The sequence below is a fragment of the Lycorma delicatula genome, chromosome 13 (genome assembly GCF_047948215.1).
Source record: "Lycorma delicatula isolate Av1 chromosome 13, ASM4794821v1, whole genome shotgun sequence".
NCBI classification, from domain to species: Eukaryota; Metazoa; Arthropoda; class Insecta; order Hemiptera; family Fulgoridae; genus Lycorma; species Lycorma delicatula.
In genome coordinates, this window is record NC_134467.1 from 25,783,663 (window position 1) to 25,802,191 (window position 18,529).

At 30.1% G+C, this 18,529-nt stretch overlaps 1 protein-coding gene across 5 annotated transcripts in view; it reads left to right on the forward strand.

The window, feature by feature from the left end:
- tn (tripartite motif containing protein thin) overlaps window positions 1-18,529 on the forward strand; it is a 285,381-nt gene that overhangs the window by 222,538 nt on the left and 44,314 nt on the right. For 4 of the 5 annotated variants that reach the window (XM_075380951.1, XM_075380954.1, XM_075380955.1 and 1 more), the window contains 5 exons: window positions 4,647-4,968; window positions 6,806-7,085; window positions 9,782-10,004; window positions 13,810-14,052; window positions 17,631-17,800. In XM_075380951.1, coding sequence (XP_075237066.1) covers window positions 4,647-4,968; window positions 6,806-7,085; window positions 9,782-10,004; window positions 13,810-14,052; window positions 17,631-17,800 — 1,238 coding nt within the window. The remainder of the gene's footprint in view (window positions 1-4,646; window positions 4,969-6,805; window positions 7,086-9,781; window positions 10,005-13,809; window positions 14,053-17,630; window positions 17,801-18,529) is intronic. The other variant, XM_075380953.1, reaches the window with a different exon arrangement.

Consider the following 18,529-nt stretch of genomic DNA (forward strand, 5'->3'; position numbering starts at 1 on the left):
ATAGTCCACCATTAGTATTTACAAATTGTTGCACTATCTGTATGTAGCACTCACTATTTACTGTGCTGAGAAAGAATTTCATGAAGATTTGCTTAAGTGACATTGCACACCAACATCCACTTTTTTCTGTGCAAAGGAGACTTGTGCCGCTGATGTGGATTTTTCATACAACAAATGCGTGAATTCTGTCCATTTCGTACCCATCAAGATGGAACTATGCCTCGTCAGACTGAAACCAATCATTAAGTTCTTCCCCATCTGGTGTAATAGATGACAATGCCATGAACCACTGAGAAAAAGCTACATATTTTCCAGTGTCTACAGGTAAAAACTTGTGAACAACACAATTTTTATACAGACGCATCTTTTAAATATTTGGGCAATGCTGTGTGGTCACTACCATCAGAGAGACCAGACTGGCTAGATAGGCATCACACAGACTTCTTGGGACTAACAGATTATGCAGCTTGCATGTCATTCAACTTTTTGCATGTTAGCACTTTCAGTAAACCACTTTTGGCTGCATCTACCATAATCCCTGTCCTTGGAACTTGTTCAGCCACATCATGGAGTACTTGTTTGGTACATCCACATAATATTTTTCTGTGAAAGCATTCTGTGTCTGAATATAACTGATACATCTAATGTTTTAGGAAACAATGAATATTTTCTGCTGCATTGTGTAACCTATTTTTCTTCAATTAAACCTGCAACAAAAGAAGGAAACATTTTTCATAAGGTTGCGTCACTTTTTAAACACCTGTTATATCTATATTATATCATAACATATACCTTGGATGATTTACATACATCATACATATAAAAAAGACTTGAACACGTAATGTAAAGAAAGAATTAATGTATCCCTTTCTATAAAAATCAACGCATTTTACAAATTCTATATTATAAATTCTACATTCTATGTATAAAAATTCTATATTAAGAATTCTGTTTATAAAAATTTTATACTATAAATTCTATAATAGATGTTTCCATCTATTGAATGAAATATTTTTTTACCATTTATGTAACAAAAATATGTGGCTCGTCTATTTTGTTGTTACATATGAACCTGAACATATATACATATAGATGTAAACTAAAATATATAAACCGATATTTTAATTTTTTGTTGCTCTCTGCCTGTTTTTTGTTATAACCAAGTGATTGTAGATAATCTGAGATGAGACAAAGATTATTTTCAAAAATGGTGTAATCTTCAAAAAAATAATTAGTATTTCATCTTAGATTTATTAGAGAAAATGTTGAGTGAAGTAGTTCCCCGTTGCCTTGTTTGTAAAACATAATATATTGTTAAATATCGTCATGTCAAGCCTTCTTAAATGTAATTGAGACCTGTAAGTGAAAACTTTGTTCTGTTCATCACAATCACAGCTACACCAGTTGTGTAATACATACCGTTACTTTCAAAGAAATTAACTCTTGATTGATATCTCTTATATATGAAATACTTTTAATGCATTTTGGTAATTATAAAGATCAGAACAAACAATGTGAATTAAAAGCTTTTGTTATTACAATTTGGATAATATGAAGTACAATGTACAACTTCTTTTATGGAATAGATAATTGGTGTAATGGGAACACCTCAATCATAGATGTTATGTTAGTAATCCAACCTACATAGATGGATGAATAAAAAAGTAAATAAACACACAAACTACCACCATATTTCATTCATTTATTTAGATGGTTTATAACCTGAGTTAGAAGATTAACTTTTCTTAATCGTCCATATAATTTAACTGAGTTAACGTAAATAAAGTGAATAATATTTTCATTACTTTTCTTGTCACAGTAAATTTAATTACGTAAATTTCAACCAATACTAATATCATTATAATTTCCTTTATCCAATCATTGAATCTGACTGAAAATAATGAACTCCTCTTAGTACTGTCCACCCCTATATTCCCCTTCAAAAACTTTCTCCACTGGTGCTCTCTTTCTCAAGATTTCCTTCACGTAATCTAACTATCCCTTTCTTGGTCTTCCACTAAGTTTCTTCCAGTTAAATTTTAATAAAAATTGTTTTCTCTCTTCCACTTGGTATTTTTCCTAAGTCCATCTAATCTAATCTATTTGATTCTTCCCTACAGTGCTCAACAATCTTTTTTTTTCTTTTGCATCTTTTTTTATTGAATATTCTTTTAACTTCCCTATCAAACTTGTTAAAAAACTTCATTTCAATCATTTGTATTTTATTTTCATTACTTCCTGTATTTATCCAAGGTTTCAAACCATATTTTAGAATAGAGATTTAATAACTCATAAAGATTTTCTATTTCAATTTAAAAATTTACTTGATTATTCCATATTAGACTTATAATACTTTGGTAAAATCCTTTTCCAATCAACTACTAGCTCCTGACTGATCTTCTCAATCTTAAGATATTTCACCCAAGTAGTATCTAAAACTTCAAACATTTTTCTATTGCATTTCCTTCTACTTGAATCCTGCTTCTTCCCTCACCACCAACATTTTACTTTTCTTTTTGCTTATTTCCAACCCATATTCTCTTATTTTGTTATCCAAACAGTAAGTTTATCTTCAACTCTTTTCACATTATAACAATGTTATTTTTTTCGTTATTTGTAATGATACTAATTACATATGCTACTTTTTATTTAAAAATTTTAATACCCAATAAGTAAATGTTAGATTAAATATAATTTAGTCATTGAATATTATAGTCTCAATAAATCAAGTAACCCATAAGAAGTGACATTAATTGAACCCCAACCATTATAGTACATCATAAATGTCCATTTAGCTAGAACTAATTTCAAAAAGGTTGAAGATCTTGTCAGTAAGTTAAAATATATTAGAATTTTTTTATAGAAATTACCAAAAGTTTTTCAAAGTGAATTGTGATTACATTTTGTGAATCAGTTGTTTTAGAGTATTTATAATACATTTCTTATCATAAAAAGTACATTAATTTCTTGCGTTATACTACCTGTCATAGTCTTACTCAAGAGAATGATATTTGTAAAGCATCAGAAATGAAAGTGACACAATTTAGTTTTTATCTGATAGTAATGATGCTTATTATATAATCAATCCCTGGTAGTGAATTGAACGAAGGCATAGTTTGTATAGATAAATATACTAGCTGGAAAGTTGGAGATAATCATACACAACAGTAAACATATTTGAGAGTGAAGAAGTTATTGTGGCTTTACACCTCACTTTTCCCAGTATACCGAGGATTAAGGACCATCTTGGGCAGTGCTGATGGCTTAATGGTTGGACTTACATCCCTGAATCTCCTCATTTTGAAGAGATTGGAGATGTACAAGGGAGCAGTTAAGGCAGATGTAAAAGCATCGCTTGTCAAAAAATGGCAGGAGAAATGGGATCAGTCAATGATGAGCAAATGGGCCTGCAGTCTTTTCCCTGACCTTGGCAGATGGCTGAACTGCAAACATGGGTACATGGCTATGAGTTGACTCAGTTCCTTACCAGTCACAGATGATATAAAGCACACTTGTGTGATCCTGAAACAACCTTCCGCGGAGTGTGATTTTTGAGGAGAAGAAGATGCCCAAACACATTGGTTCCTGCAACATAGGGCAGCATGCCAAAACAAGAATAACACATTGTATTCTCAATGTGGTTATTCTAACATCAAGAAATTATTAATTCATGGAAAAAGAAATAAATCTCAATTTACGTGTTTGACTTTTGTAAAATTGTAGTAAAATATTTAGGTTGTGTGTAAACTTGTACAAACACAAATAAGAATACATGAGTTATGTATTTTATGATTCCATGCTACATAATGAGCATGTAAGTTGCACAAGTTGCAAAACTTATTACTCATTAATGTATACCAACTAATGTTAGGAAATGAGATATTAATCAAATGAACATTTTTTAAGTTAAGATTAAACTTAGAACTAACTCTGCATACACCAAGCAAAACATATTTGATACAATAAGCATACTTAATAGTCAGAGCAAATAATAAATCTCTCATGATAGACTAGACAAAGTATGCTACTGTGAATTATTCTTATATTATACCTACAATAGTTTGATATTACTTTTAGTTAAAAAAAAAAAAAAAATTGTACTAGAAAAAAAACATGAACTAGAAGAATTAAGACTTATACGTATGCTGAATTGGCTACTTTACCAAAGAGCCAAATAACTATTCTTCTCTTTATATAACTTTGTTTAATTTCAAGAAATGTATGTTTTCTAAGTTATGTTACTATGATAAATATTATACGGAATAATTATGCAATATATTTTAAGTCTGAACTTCATGATGCACCATATTTAAAAATATAGAACAAGTTTTAAATTCATTAAATTCCAGTACATTTTATTTTAACATAAATGTTTTAAAAATTTTATCAAGTCTGAGATAGCTTTTTTCTTTAAATCAAGCTTCAAACCTTTGAAGATATTTCAAGTTGTTTTAACGAAGACATTAAAAGTAAAACCAAGCAAAAAACCAGGTGAAGTTTTTATAATTTTTTATGTTTAAATAAAGTGCATTGTAATTAATTTAAAAACTATTTTATACTATTATATTTTTTTAAATAAATGGTTTTAATAAAAATTTTATTTTTATTTGATTAAGTAATCTTTTTTATTATCATTTTATTTACAGGTACCCGTTCTACAACTACAGCTCCTTCAGTAATAAGTTCTGTACAAACAGTCGATAAAACAGCAGCTAAAGATGATGATGATGATGACGATGATGAAGAAGAAGAAACCGAAACCAGTTCAGAAACTGAAGAAACTGATTCTGATGAAGAATCTGGTACTGAAGATACTAAACCATCAACCACTGTTACTAAAGTACCAATGTCACCAATGGAAAAAACTGACATCGGTCCATTATTAGCACGTAGCGCTCAAGCACGTGATTCTGGTAGTGGAAGTGCGATCAATAGAAGAAGCAGTAGGGATGATGGATATTCTTCAAGGTAATTTTTTTAAACTGTTCAATGACAAAAATTACTAATCTCTAATTAGCTGTACTCATCCTGTGTAAAAGCAACCAGTTAAGGTTGCTTTTACACTCTTGAGGAGTGTAAAAGGAGCTCTTGAGAGAGCTTTTTCCTCTCTTGAGGAGTTATTGACAAAATGCTTGCTCACATCGAAAACGCAACCTTAATATCATACCTTTTTTAATCATATGTAATTAGAGTAGGATAGATTATTCTTTTATGCTACTTTCTTTAACCCTGTTTTTTTCTTGTCTGTAATTTTTTTTCTTTAGTAGATTGTGATAGGTTGGACTCAAATGACAACTGAATTTATATTCAGGAATTTATATTCAAAAAAGGGTCTTCCGCGCTTTGGTATACCCTTTATAAATATATATATATTATAATAATAATATTATATATATATATATATATATATAGAACAGAAAAGATCTCCTACACTTATTTCCAAAGATTGTGTTTCCTGTCCAATGGTTTTACAAAAAGCCCAGACTAGTAACTCATATAAACTAGGTGCACCCCGTTCTGTTAAAACTTTTAACAATATATACACAATATAACTTATTGATTTTATTTATGAATAATGAAAAGTGATTAATATTCATAATAACAGAGGTTAACAATTTAAAGTTTAGGATAATAGAGTTTAAAATAGTTTAATAGATTCAATTAAATTCTGTTGTTATAACAAGTTTCATACATACATTAAAATATTTTAAACTACATTTAAATTTTTCCTTCAGTAACATTGTATATTGCTGATGGGTTTTTTCTATTAATTCAACAAGACTTATATTTAGATTGTAATCAAGAGTATTTCAGATGTAAATTGTGTTCATTTAGTAGATTATTGGAGTATTTTTTTTTTTGCGAATATGTAAAAATATATCTAGCTTTTTGTTAAAGTTATTGTATTTGTGATTTGTTTCCATGATGTAATTATCAAATGCTTACTATTTTTTACTATAGCGGGCATTCAAAAACACCATCTATTATGAATGAGTACAGCCTAAATTTGCCATTCTATCCAATATTTTTTGAGAGGCAAACTTCTTAAACATTTTTGTTATTTCCAAGACCTTCTAAATCATTAAAAAAATGACATAAGTGACAGAAGTCAATGTGGTAATAAATTACTTAGTTGTATAAAAAATGTTTAATTATTTTCCTTACTAAGTATCAACTAATAGTTAACATCATGTCAAAGGGTGCAATTTGTAATTAGGTCTTCTTGATCTTTGTTGCATCTCACCGCACACTGGGGAATGGGTCAAACTTCTCGTCGCTTTGGAAGGCTTTTCTGCCATTTTCTCAAAAACAGGTTACGATAAATAAAAAGTAGCCAGAGATTCTTACTCAGGATCAAAAAACATTTGAAATCGACACTACACACGGTAAATTCCAGGATTATTTTAGGCAGGGGGGGTTTACTCAACAAATGGATTTGAAATTCCTTTATTAGAAACATTTGGTTACATAGATTCACAAAATTTTAATTTGTGAAACTACAAATTATGGAAGCTTCAGACCATTCATAGGAATCAGTGAATTTTGAGAAAATTATAATTTAAATAGAAATTTAAACTACCATGTTCTTTGAAAACATTATAAATCTATAATATTACTACTTATAAATTCAATAACTATATATCTGAAAACAAAATACTGAATGATGTTTTTCAGTATTTTTGGCATCTCAACAAGATGGCACTACTAAACAGTAAATTACTAATTAATAGTTTAAACTTAGTATAATATTTTAATTATTTATTGTATAATACTTCTATTTAAATCTTTTTTCTTTTTTAAATAGATATGGTGACTCTGGTTCTTATCGTTCACCATACTCATCAAAAGATGAACCAAGTTCAGCAACGACAACTGGTAGCAGTTACCTTAATCGTAATAGAAATGAACCAGAAGCAGATAGCAGTTCCCGATATGGTTCAAGTGGATTTACCAGTCGATTTTTAAATAAAAGTAAAAGTACTGCAGCTGTTTCACCTGACGAAGAAGAACCTGCTAGACGATATGCAAATTCGAATGATGATGGACGATACACTAGCGCTCGATCTCGTTATGCTGCTCTTAAGGTTTGTTAATTTATAAGTAATTTTAGCTTTTTTTTTTTTTAACTTTACAGGCTATTCTGTGTTTAAATGAGATGAATTTTTATTTTATTTTGAGGTGAATAATTAAAAATATTTATTATTCATCCTTTTTTTTTTAACTATGACTTTTTCTCTTTGCATTCATAGGTAGATCTATTCTAAATATGATAGAAATTAAATTTTAGAGTAAGTGCTCAAGAACATAATTAAAAATCTAAAAAGGGATTCACATTTTGATTGTTAAGCAAACATATATACAGAAAAATAAGTAGAAAAAAAAGTTTATCATCATTATTTTGTTACCTGCCCTTAGACAGGTTCCTTGCACTACATATATTTCCATTTCAGTTAAACGTACAAGATCTTGATAGACCCACTTTTTCTTTTAGTTCATCATAATCGTTATTCTTTTTCAGCATCACTTTTTTGCACCATTTACTCATACTTCTAATACTGTTTTAATCAATTTTACTCCTCTCATAATAAGTCTCATCTAGCTTTTCAATTCTGAATTATTCTGTTTTACCTTCTATTTTCATAAACGCTTTGCATTACTTTTTCATTTTTAATTCTGTCTTCTACTTAATCCTTCCCACAGCGTTCTTTATACCCACATTTCAAATCTCCCTAACTTTCCTTTTCTCCTTTTTCTAATTGTCACTTTTTTTCAATATAAATGTCACCCTTCAAGAAACAATTCTTATTAAATTATTAAACTCTCTTTTTCCTTCTTCCTTTTTTCACTTTCACTTCTGTTAAAATAATCCATAACTAAGTATCCACACTGCATTACTTTTTCAAGTCTTTCTTGTTTTGTGTAGACATTAATTGGTTCATTATCTCCTATTCTCATTAATTTAGTTTTCCATTACATTCGTTTTCATTTATATTTTGTCCTGTAATTTTGAAATCATCTGTTTAATATCCTACGCTTCTCTTCTAAATATCATTATGTCATCTGCAAAGCTTTTATAATTTATTGTCTTTCTTCTTATACTTATTCCTTCATCCATCTTCTTTTAGAGAATTTTTTATATCTACAACATAGAAGTTAAACAATATTGGTCATAGGCAGCAACCTTGCGTTACTCCTTTTCTTGATCAAACTACTCAGTTTGAACATCTTTAATTTTTATAACATTTTACGATTCAGATATAATTCTTTGATTAATTTTCTATCTTTACAATTTACTACCTGGATTTTTCCTTTAATTAACTCAAGTTGACATGGTCGAATGTTTTTTTTAATATCTATATAACATACACTTATTCCTTACCTTTTTCTATACATCTTTCATTAATATTTTTTATTAACCCCATAGCAATCTTTGATCATCTTTTCCTGAATCCATATTATTCTTCTATGACCATATAATTCTTTTTTCTTTTCTTTTTTACTCAACCTTCTGTTCAGAATTTGCAGAATTAGAGAATGCAAAATTAGAATTTTGACACTTTACTGCATCATTTTTTGGATTAAAATCATTTTAAAATGAATAATAATTAAAAAAAACAAAACGTACAATAAAAAAATGAATATAAAACAAATATCATTAAAAGCATAAATAGATAATTAAAAATCTTTATAAAAAATTATAAAACTATTTCACTTTTTGTATTTATAAGAATAATTTAAAAATTTAACTGAGAAGTAACAATATATACTTTACAAACGATAAATCAAAAATGAAAGTTTGCTTAAATACAGTCAAAGATTTATAAACTTGTATTTAATAGATCATCATGCTCTAATTAAACATTACCAATACTCAATAGTAGGTAACGATGAATTTTTTTTATGTTAAACGCAGAAATAAAATCTTGGTGAGCAAAATTCAATCTAGCCAATAAAAGAAAAGCTTTAAACTTACTAAATCCATCTGTTATAAATCATTTGGTTTTGATTGATGTGGTAACTGAAGACTTTATAGACTATTTTTTTTTTTTTTTTTTTTTTTACTATTCTGTTGATGTAGTAGTTCTTCAGGACTCGGAGAATTCATTAGAGATAAAAAAATAATCATTCTATTATTAACAGTTCTTGTAGCCTTAAAACATCACCAATAAAAACTAATATAGCTGATTTTATTAGTACTGGTCAAAGATTACAAAGATTAAGAGCATAAATTGGGTAGGTGTAAACATTTGTGAGGCATAACTCATAGAAATGTGCAGGATGAAAAAAGAGAATCAATATTTATTTTACAAAGATATTATTTGCAATGATATATGCAAGGTATGGATGATGACTTTCTTTCATGAGAGAATTAAGTCTTTTGAAATGATGTTTTCTGTATTTTGTTCCTTAGTTGTAAAAGGCTGAATATTATGGGTAATTAAATTGTGTGAAAAGAATTTGTAATTATGCAAAAACACAAAAATTGATGTATATTATAAAAAATTGTTTTAATATTTCAAGAAAAGGCCACAGAAAGAGGTCATCATAATGGATAGACCACAGGATTCAGTAGGAAAAGTGGCAATAATTTCAAGTAATTTTTATTAAACCAAGATCAATTACTTTAAAATAAAAGTAATAATATAAAAATCTTGTTACTTTGAAAATCTAATATTAATTCAATGAAATATTACTAAAATTTATATATATATATTAAAGTAATTTTTTTTTTAACCTGAACAAAAAAAATGATAATTCAAAATTATATTCTTGTTTTCAGGATCGTAAATCACGTCTTGCTCGAAGTAAAAGTACTCATACTTTTGGTGCTGAAGATGATGATGATACTGAAGATACAACTACATCTCCAACTGCATATTATGCGTCAAAATATGGAGGTGGAGGTGGTAATGAATTATCACGAAGTAGATCTACACATGCACTAAAATCGCGTGAAAATTCACCTGATCGTACATCAAATGCCACTACAACTTCTACCACAGGTTAGAAATAATTTTTATTTATTTATAATCATTAATAGATTATTCTATATAGTTAACGCATTCTTTTTAAACAAGTACAACTTTCATCGGTTTTTTATTTTGCAGTTTTTCAAATTGACGCTCTTACAACAGTCAATTGATATGGGCATTCTTCAGGTTTTTCGTAAAAAATACATTTATAAATCAAAGAAAAAAGGCGTCATCTTTATCTTGAGTTTTTTTAAAGATACTTATGGATAAAATCATGTTGAAGTTCCCTTTCAAAACACATTTCTTTTAAAAACTTCATTTCATGTATTCTTGTATTTTGACAGCCTGTACGATATCGGACTTAAGACTCTAATACTCTGCATCCTTTCCATAGAATCTTTAAATCATTTTAAATGACCCTGTTTTGTTTCAAGAGGACATAAATTTCTCCTACAAACAGTATTTTTTGTAGTATTGCCCATGTATTTCCACTTCTAAGAAATTATAAAACTGAAAAGAATGAAATAAAACATTTTTGGAAAAAATTTTACTGACTTCAAAAATAAAAAATTGCATTGTAAAGAAAAAAAATGTTCCACGATACTCTTAATGCAATCTTTAAAACTTATTTTTAAAATTAGTGTCAAATTTTAGAAATAGCCAGAAGTCTTAATTCAAATAAATTTTGTTATTCGTATTTGTATCTCATATTCATTTTAAATTTGGTGCCAACTTTAAAAAAATAAGTTTTATGTATTGAGGGCATGGTGGCAAAACTTAATTTTTCCTTTATAGAATGATATTTTTTTTACATATTTATATTCTTTTTGAATCGCTTCAAATTGTTTTTCAACAATTTTTTTTATTTTTCTTAATAAGCAACTTATTTAAAATACTATTATATAATAAATTTTTAATAACATTAGATAATTTTTTTTTGTTGAAGTTATTGAAGTTAGAAGTATCAAATTAGAAAGTATTACTTTTTTTTTAATTAAATTTGACAGCACAAAAGTGAAATATGTTGATTTGAAACAGATTTTATCAGGCAGTGTCATAGTAATATTATGTTAATTTAATTTATGTTAATTTAAAAATTTTACAGTATTTACACAAAATTATTTATTATTTTAAAGGGTTACAAAAGTAAAGTCTTTATACAGTATATTGAATTCAATTAAGAAACAAAGAAGTCATAGAGCTTAAATCAATTTTTGGGAAAAAAGACTTTCAAACTTTTTTTTATTTAAATTGTGATTGTGGGAAATAGTTAAAGTAGTTGATGTAGTTACAACTTGCACGTTGTTAGAAAAAAACTAGAATACATATAACCTCAATTAAAAAAATTTGACAACGTTGTCAAATTTTTTTGATGCACGGCTTACACACAGAGCTTAATTAAAAATATTTATCATTTTATTTAAATATAAAACTTTTTCGTTAATTTAATTCAATGATTCTAACTAAAGCGTGCGCGCATACTCAATTTAATTCGCGCTGGTGTAGCGATACTAGCGGCAACGGTCGGCACCAACTAAACTAATGTAATTTCACAACTTACAAAGAAAAAATTTCACCCGTATGGTCGGCAGAATGTTAAACCGCGAGGCTTAAAGCATCAGGAACCAAGTCGACCAGGCGATCGAGCTCGAGACGCAGCCAGACTGAGTTACTTTTTTACATTTTAAATAATAATTTATTTAATTCTACCGCTCACCTTTGACGACACAACATAGCAATAGGTTAGAACATTTTTTTGAATGGGGCTGCAATTTTGCAAATTTTTTTTTGGAGATATTGTTATTTTTAATCATTAACAATTGTATCCAAAAAAAAATGACATAATTAGGCAAAATCTTGATATACTGAAAGTGACCTTGCTCTACAGCCTCACCCCCTTGACCTTTTAAGTTGAAAGCATATGGCATCAATGCCCCATATATTGAAGTAATCTGACCAAGTTTGGTCAAAATCAGCCCATTAGCCCTGGTGTTTTAGAGACGACACCAAACACACACACATATACATGAACATTAACATCCAGAAAATTTCCATCTGGGTTTTTGTTTATTTGGATTCCTTAGATGTCAAAATCTGATGAAAACCACATATGTCCAAATTGGACGGATTACAATACTTTCCCTTCTAGAGCTATAGCGCTGTCTAGACAAGAAATTAAAAGAGTTGTAAAAGATCAAGACATTATTAATTGCTAACTAGGAAATAAATATATTCATACAATACTTTACTATTTCTGTCTCTCTTTTATTTGGTGCTAGATTGAATTTACTGCATAAGTTATGAGTTTTCTACATGCTTTAGATGTCATAACTGATTGTAAGCACCTTTTTTTTTCTTTTTCTGTTTAGCTTCTGGAACAACCATAAGGTTAACCATTTCTGAACGCATCTTCCCAAATCAGCTGATTTGGAAGTCAAGAGTTCCAGCATTCAAGTCCTAGTAAAGTCAGTTATTTTTACACGGATCTGAATACTAGATCGTGGATACCAGTGTTCTTTGTGGTTGGATTTCAATTAACCACACATCTCAGGAATGGATGAACTGAGACTGTTCAAGACTACATTTCATTTACACTCATACAAATCATCCTCATTCATCCTCTAAAATAATATCTGAAAGATAATTACTGGAGGCTAAACAAGAAAAAGAAAGAAGGTCAACCATTTCTGAGATGTCTGGTTAATTGAAGCCCAACCATTAAAGGATACCGGTATCCACAATCTAGTATTCAAATCCGTATAAAAGTAACCATCTTTACTAGGTTTGAACCTAAAACTCTCGACTTTGAAATCAGCTGATTTGCAAAGACTCATTCACTACTAGACCAACCTAGTGGGTTGGTTTAAGCACCTGACATGAGGCAACGGCACCCCTTAAAAGATTGTACAGCCATCTAAGAGAATAATTAATATCCCATGCCAGGAAATTAAGAAATGAATATATTAAATTTTTACTGTTACCGCATCAAGATAAGAATTATTCTGACCTCAGAAAGTACAAATTATTATTTTATTATAACTGTAGTTAAAAAAGAATACTGTAATCAAAATACAGACCATACAAAAATCAATCAAAACATTGAAAATATATTAGTAGTAGTATTGGAAATTATAAATCATGTTATAATTTTAATGACTATTATACTGTAATTAATGGAGTAAAATTTCTCATTATTAATAAATAAGCATCTTTTAGGTTGGATGAAGTATAAATATAAAAAACAGTGGTTTTCTCTGAGAAGATAAAAGTACTATATATACATATAATAATGTATATATAATTAAATAAAACATATGACTACTCAAAAAAATACTTAATTATCGCTTAAAAACAAACAATAAATGCAATTAAAAACTAAAGAGTAAGAATATCATACAACTTATTAAAATACTATGCAGCAGTTCTAATTACTTCTAAAGCTCTTTGCTTGTAAATAAACCCTTCCGCACATGCAAAGACTCTTCAATACCCATTTTGACCCTTCTAGACCCTTCAATACCCACCTAAATAGTCTTCAATGGCCAAAACATGCTCATTCTTTTCTTTCAGTTATACAGACTGTTATTACTCCCATTTCTTTTTAAATTTATCTTATTTTTGTATAAAAATAATTATCTCTTTTTCTTAAAAAAATTCCAATTTTTCTTAAAATGTTAATTCCATTTCAAAATTTTAAATACCTACTCAAAACCCTGGGACAAGTTATGAAAGTAACTTTTTCAAATAATATAACAACTCTTGTACAGATATTTTTTAATTGATAATACAATTTAATTTATAATTCTAGTGATTTTTAAAATATTTTTTTTCTTAGCAGGTACTGGTACTGGTGAAAAAGATGGTGCAGCTCTAAGTTCCTGGGCACGTTATTTAAAAAATAAATATGGCAACCGAGGTAAAGATAGTAAAGAATCAACAAGTGGTCCTTCAGCTTCAAGACGTTTATCACTTGGTCTTCCATTACGTAATAATTCAACCGTAGAGAGCTCTGATGATGATCAAAAAAACCTGTCAGGCTCCCCCACCTCTCCTACTCAAACTACAGCCCCTCAAGCCGGTATGTATGATTGTTATTATTATAAAAGTAATTAAAGATTTTAAAAATATTTTTTTTTTTTTCAAAAGTAATTGTTTTCTCTCTTATGGAAGTCCTCATTGGCTTGATTATAATTAATTTTTCCGTTTCCTGAAAAATTAGAAAGTTGAAATTAAATATAGTTATTATCATGAAGGTCTTCAGGAAATTAAGTGAAATTTATTTTGATTAACATATTTCCTGAAAATCCTTAAGACTTCAGGGATTATGATTTTAACCCTTAACCCATTATCGTATGGGTTAAGGTACTTTTGAAACTTAGCAAGAAAATTCTCATTAGGTAAGATCGTACAAACCCATCGGTTTGGTCTAGTGGTGAACTCGTTACTGTAAATCAGCTGATTTCGATGTTGAAAGTTCTAAGGTTCAAATCCTAGTAAAGGCAGTTACTTTTACACAGATTTGAATATTAGGTCATGGATACCAGTGTTCTTTGATGGTTGGGTTTCAATTAACCACACATCTCACTAATAGTCAACATGAGACTGTATAAGGCTATACTTCATTTACATTCATACATATCATTCTCATTCTTCCTCTGAAGTAATACCGTACGGTGGTTCTAGAAGCTAAACAGAAAAAACAGAGAGGTAGGATCATACGATTAAGCAATAACATTTTCATAATTCTATTTTAATGACATGGAAAGAAGAGTTAATCCAGTTGATCAAAACTTTGTATCTTACTTGCTTTACAATGTTAACTTTGGAAATTTACCTGGAATATTTCTCAGCCTGACAAAGAAAACAAAAGAATTTTCAGAATTTTTTTTATTCTCAATGTAGTCACCTTACAATTCGATGCATGTATACCTAAGATTTCCAACTTTTTAATACTGTCATTTTAATGCAATTTATCCAACTCTGTAAAATAAGCGATTATCTTAACTTCGACCTCATCATTTGAAATAAATCTTCATCCGGCAAACCATTTTTTTCAGGTTAGGAAAGGAAGTAATCACTAAGAGTCAAATAGAGTGCATGTGGAAACACTTTTCATGGAATTTTGCAGTGCCATCCGAGACATGTGTAAAGGTGCATTATTGTGGTAAAGAGCACATTCTGTATGGCCAGATGTGGACATTTATCATGAATAGCAACCTTCAATTGGTCCTTTAGTGGAGTGAAGTACTCCCTGATGAAGGACCTGCTTTTTTCCAGGTAATCTATGCTCTCCACCCCATGAGATTCCAAAAAAACTTAGCCGAGATTTTTCCTGTATATAGAACTACTTTTGCTTTGTTTGGTACAGTTTCACCTGCTTCCACCCACAATTTGGAATCTGGTGTGAAATGGTGAATACATGTTTCATCTGTTGTTATAAAACGTCAAAGAACTTATTGGAATTACATTTAAATAAGTTTAAACACCCTTGAGAAGGTTCAGTCGAATATGTTTTTGGTTGAATTTAACAAATGCAGCACCCATAGATCAGAAAGCTTTATAATAACTAAAACATAGTAGACAAGGTCTATCGAGATGTTTGCAAGCTCATGTATTTTCAGTTGGCGATCATTTAATACGGTATTGTGGATTTTTGTGATGATTTCATCACTCATAGCAGTTATTATACATCCTGAGCAATCATCATCTTAAATGCATGTATGAACACATTTAAGTTCATCTATTTCTTTTAAAAATTATAAAAATGAAGGGGAAGAATCCTTTAAAATGACATCTAATTTTTTTATATGTCCATTGGGGTTAAACCTTTGAAGCCAAAGTACTTTATAACAATTAGAAGTTCAGTTTTATCTATTTTTCAGAAAATTTCAAAACATTTTTGCTCTATTTGATAGCCACAAACAATAAATTAAATGTATGCATCTGAAATTTTGCAGCACACCACTAAAGGTTCACAATTCTTGACCAATATCAATCATATCATGGTCACTTGGCCATACTTGTGCCATCCCTGAGTCAGGCCAAGAACTTATCGTGTAACCCAGGTAATTCCTCTTAAAAGTAATTAAAAATTCATTTTCATGTAATTTCTTAACAGTTATAGAATATTCAGTTGTATGAGGGTAAGTCAGTTATTATCTGCAATTTAGTTATATTTTTGTTTGTAACAAAAATATCTATTCATAGATATATATTAGTTATATTTTTGTTTGTAACAAAAATATAACTAAATTTTCGTGTTGCATAGAAGACGCATGCGTGGTTTAATTATTGTTATGTCTGTGCAGGTTTGATGCTGCTAGGTTAGTTCCATTATCGCTGCGCTGCCGTTAACCGTGGCTGCTCCCCTTTCTGTTTGCACCAAAAAAGAGCAACGTATAGCTATCCGTTTTTTGTGGTCGGAAGATGTATCAGGAGCCGAAATTCATCGAAGACTTTCGGTACTGTACGGGAACAGTGTGTTGTCGCAACGGAGTGTCTACGAATGGATTGAAAAATTCAAAAACGGTCGCACAAATGTTACGCATGACGAAAGAGCCGGACGACCGTTTACCGCCACAAATGAGGATGAGGAAAACATTGAGCGTGCACGTGACATGGTTTTCTTAGACAGACGAGTAACTATTGATGAAGTGGCACATCATCTGCAAATTAGTCACGGTTCTGCCTAATCCACAACAGACTTGGGTTTCATAAAGTCTGTGCAAGATGGGTCCCAAAACAACTCACACAGTCGCATAAGCAAACGCGCTTGGACATCTGCCAAAAACATTTGGATCGCTATGGTAACGAACGGGACACCTTAGACAGTATCATTACCGGTGATGAAAAATGGATCCATCATTACGAGCCGGAGAGTAAACGGCAGAGTATGAAATGGAAACATCCAAATTCGCCCTGAAAAAAAGTTCAAGATCCAACCATCCACAGGGAAACTGATGCTTACGGTTTTTTGGGACTCACAAGGCCCAGTACTGAAACATTATGAGGAAAGGGGCACGACAATAAACAGTGCGCGTTACAATGAGATGCTTACTGCCACGCTGAAGCCTACAATTCGAAACAAACGCCGAGGACTGCTGTCGAAAGGTGTTGTCGTGTTGCATGACAATGCCCGTTTACATACTGCTGCCCACACTGCTGAAACGCTCCAGAAACTCAACTTTGAATTACTGGCTCATCTTCCGTATAGTTCTCATCTCTTGCCCCTTCTGACTACCAAATGTTTGGTTCACTCAAAGAGGCAAAGGGACCGTCGATTTACCTCGGACGAAACAGTGAAAGAAGCGGTGCATTCCTGGCTCGCAGCTCAACCGAAAACCTTCTTTTATGAGGGCATCAGGAAGCTTGTGCAACGATGGACCAAGTGCGTTGAAATGTCAGGAGACTATGTTGAAAAATGATATACATGTAAGTTTCCTATTTGTATTTCAATAAAATTTATAACTACATTACGGATAATAATTGACTTACCCTTGTAGTAGTAGAAAAAAATGTAAAACAGAATACATTTTATGAGTAAATTACAGTTAGATTTTCTTCAAGTAAATTACAGTAGAGCAGAAAATTGAAGTTATATTTTGATTACAAAAACTTATTAAATAAATTTGTATTTTTCTTTTTTTACATTTTTAGGTTTCGTAGTAGGTACCAGCCCTAGAAGTCAGTACTTACAAAAGAGGAGGCAGTTGTTTAAAATAGGGAGTCGGGGGAGCGAGCCCGGATGTTTTACTTGGCCACGTGGTATCGCGGTCGGTCCAGACAATTCTATTGTTGTTGCTGATTCATCTAATCACAGAGTACAAGTAGGTATTTCATTTTTATATTATTTAGAATTATATATAACATATTTATATTATTTATTTTCATCACAAAAAATAGAACTGCAATAAAACAAAAAGTATGCGTAATACTATAATATGAACCAAATCATTTTTTTTTTTTAAAGCTTATAACATTACACTATGTTCAGAAATCAATATCATTCACATGGCCTCCATGGTTTTGCTTAACATAACAGTCTGTCAACAAAATTTTGCATGATTTTCGCACAAATCAGCTTGAGGATCACAAATCACTAACGTCAAATATCAGTTTTCAAGTTATCAATCTCAGTGATTTCTTACTGTAGACTTGTGATTAACATAACACTTGTAAAAGAAGTATAAGGAAGTCAAATTACTCGATCTTAATGATCAATTACCATTTTGTGAAGTTATCAAATCACCAAGCTTTGACGTAATAACTAAATTGTTTGAGCAGCTGTGTGGCATGTGGTACAATCCTGTTAAAACCACATTTCATTCAAATAAAAATTTTCTAAATTTCCAAACAAAAAATTATGAATCATAGCAATCACAGCGTTCACTACTATTAACGGCAACAGCATCTTTTTCATTTTTGAAAATAATGGCCTATGATGCAATCAGCCCGTAATCCACACCAAACGGTGATTTTTTTGGATATAATAGTTTCTGTTTAATCATTTGTAGATTGGAATCATCCCAAATATGGAAATTTTGCTTTAAAAAGCC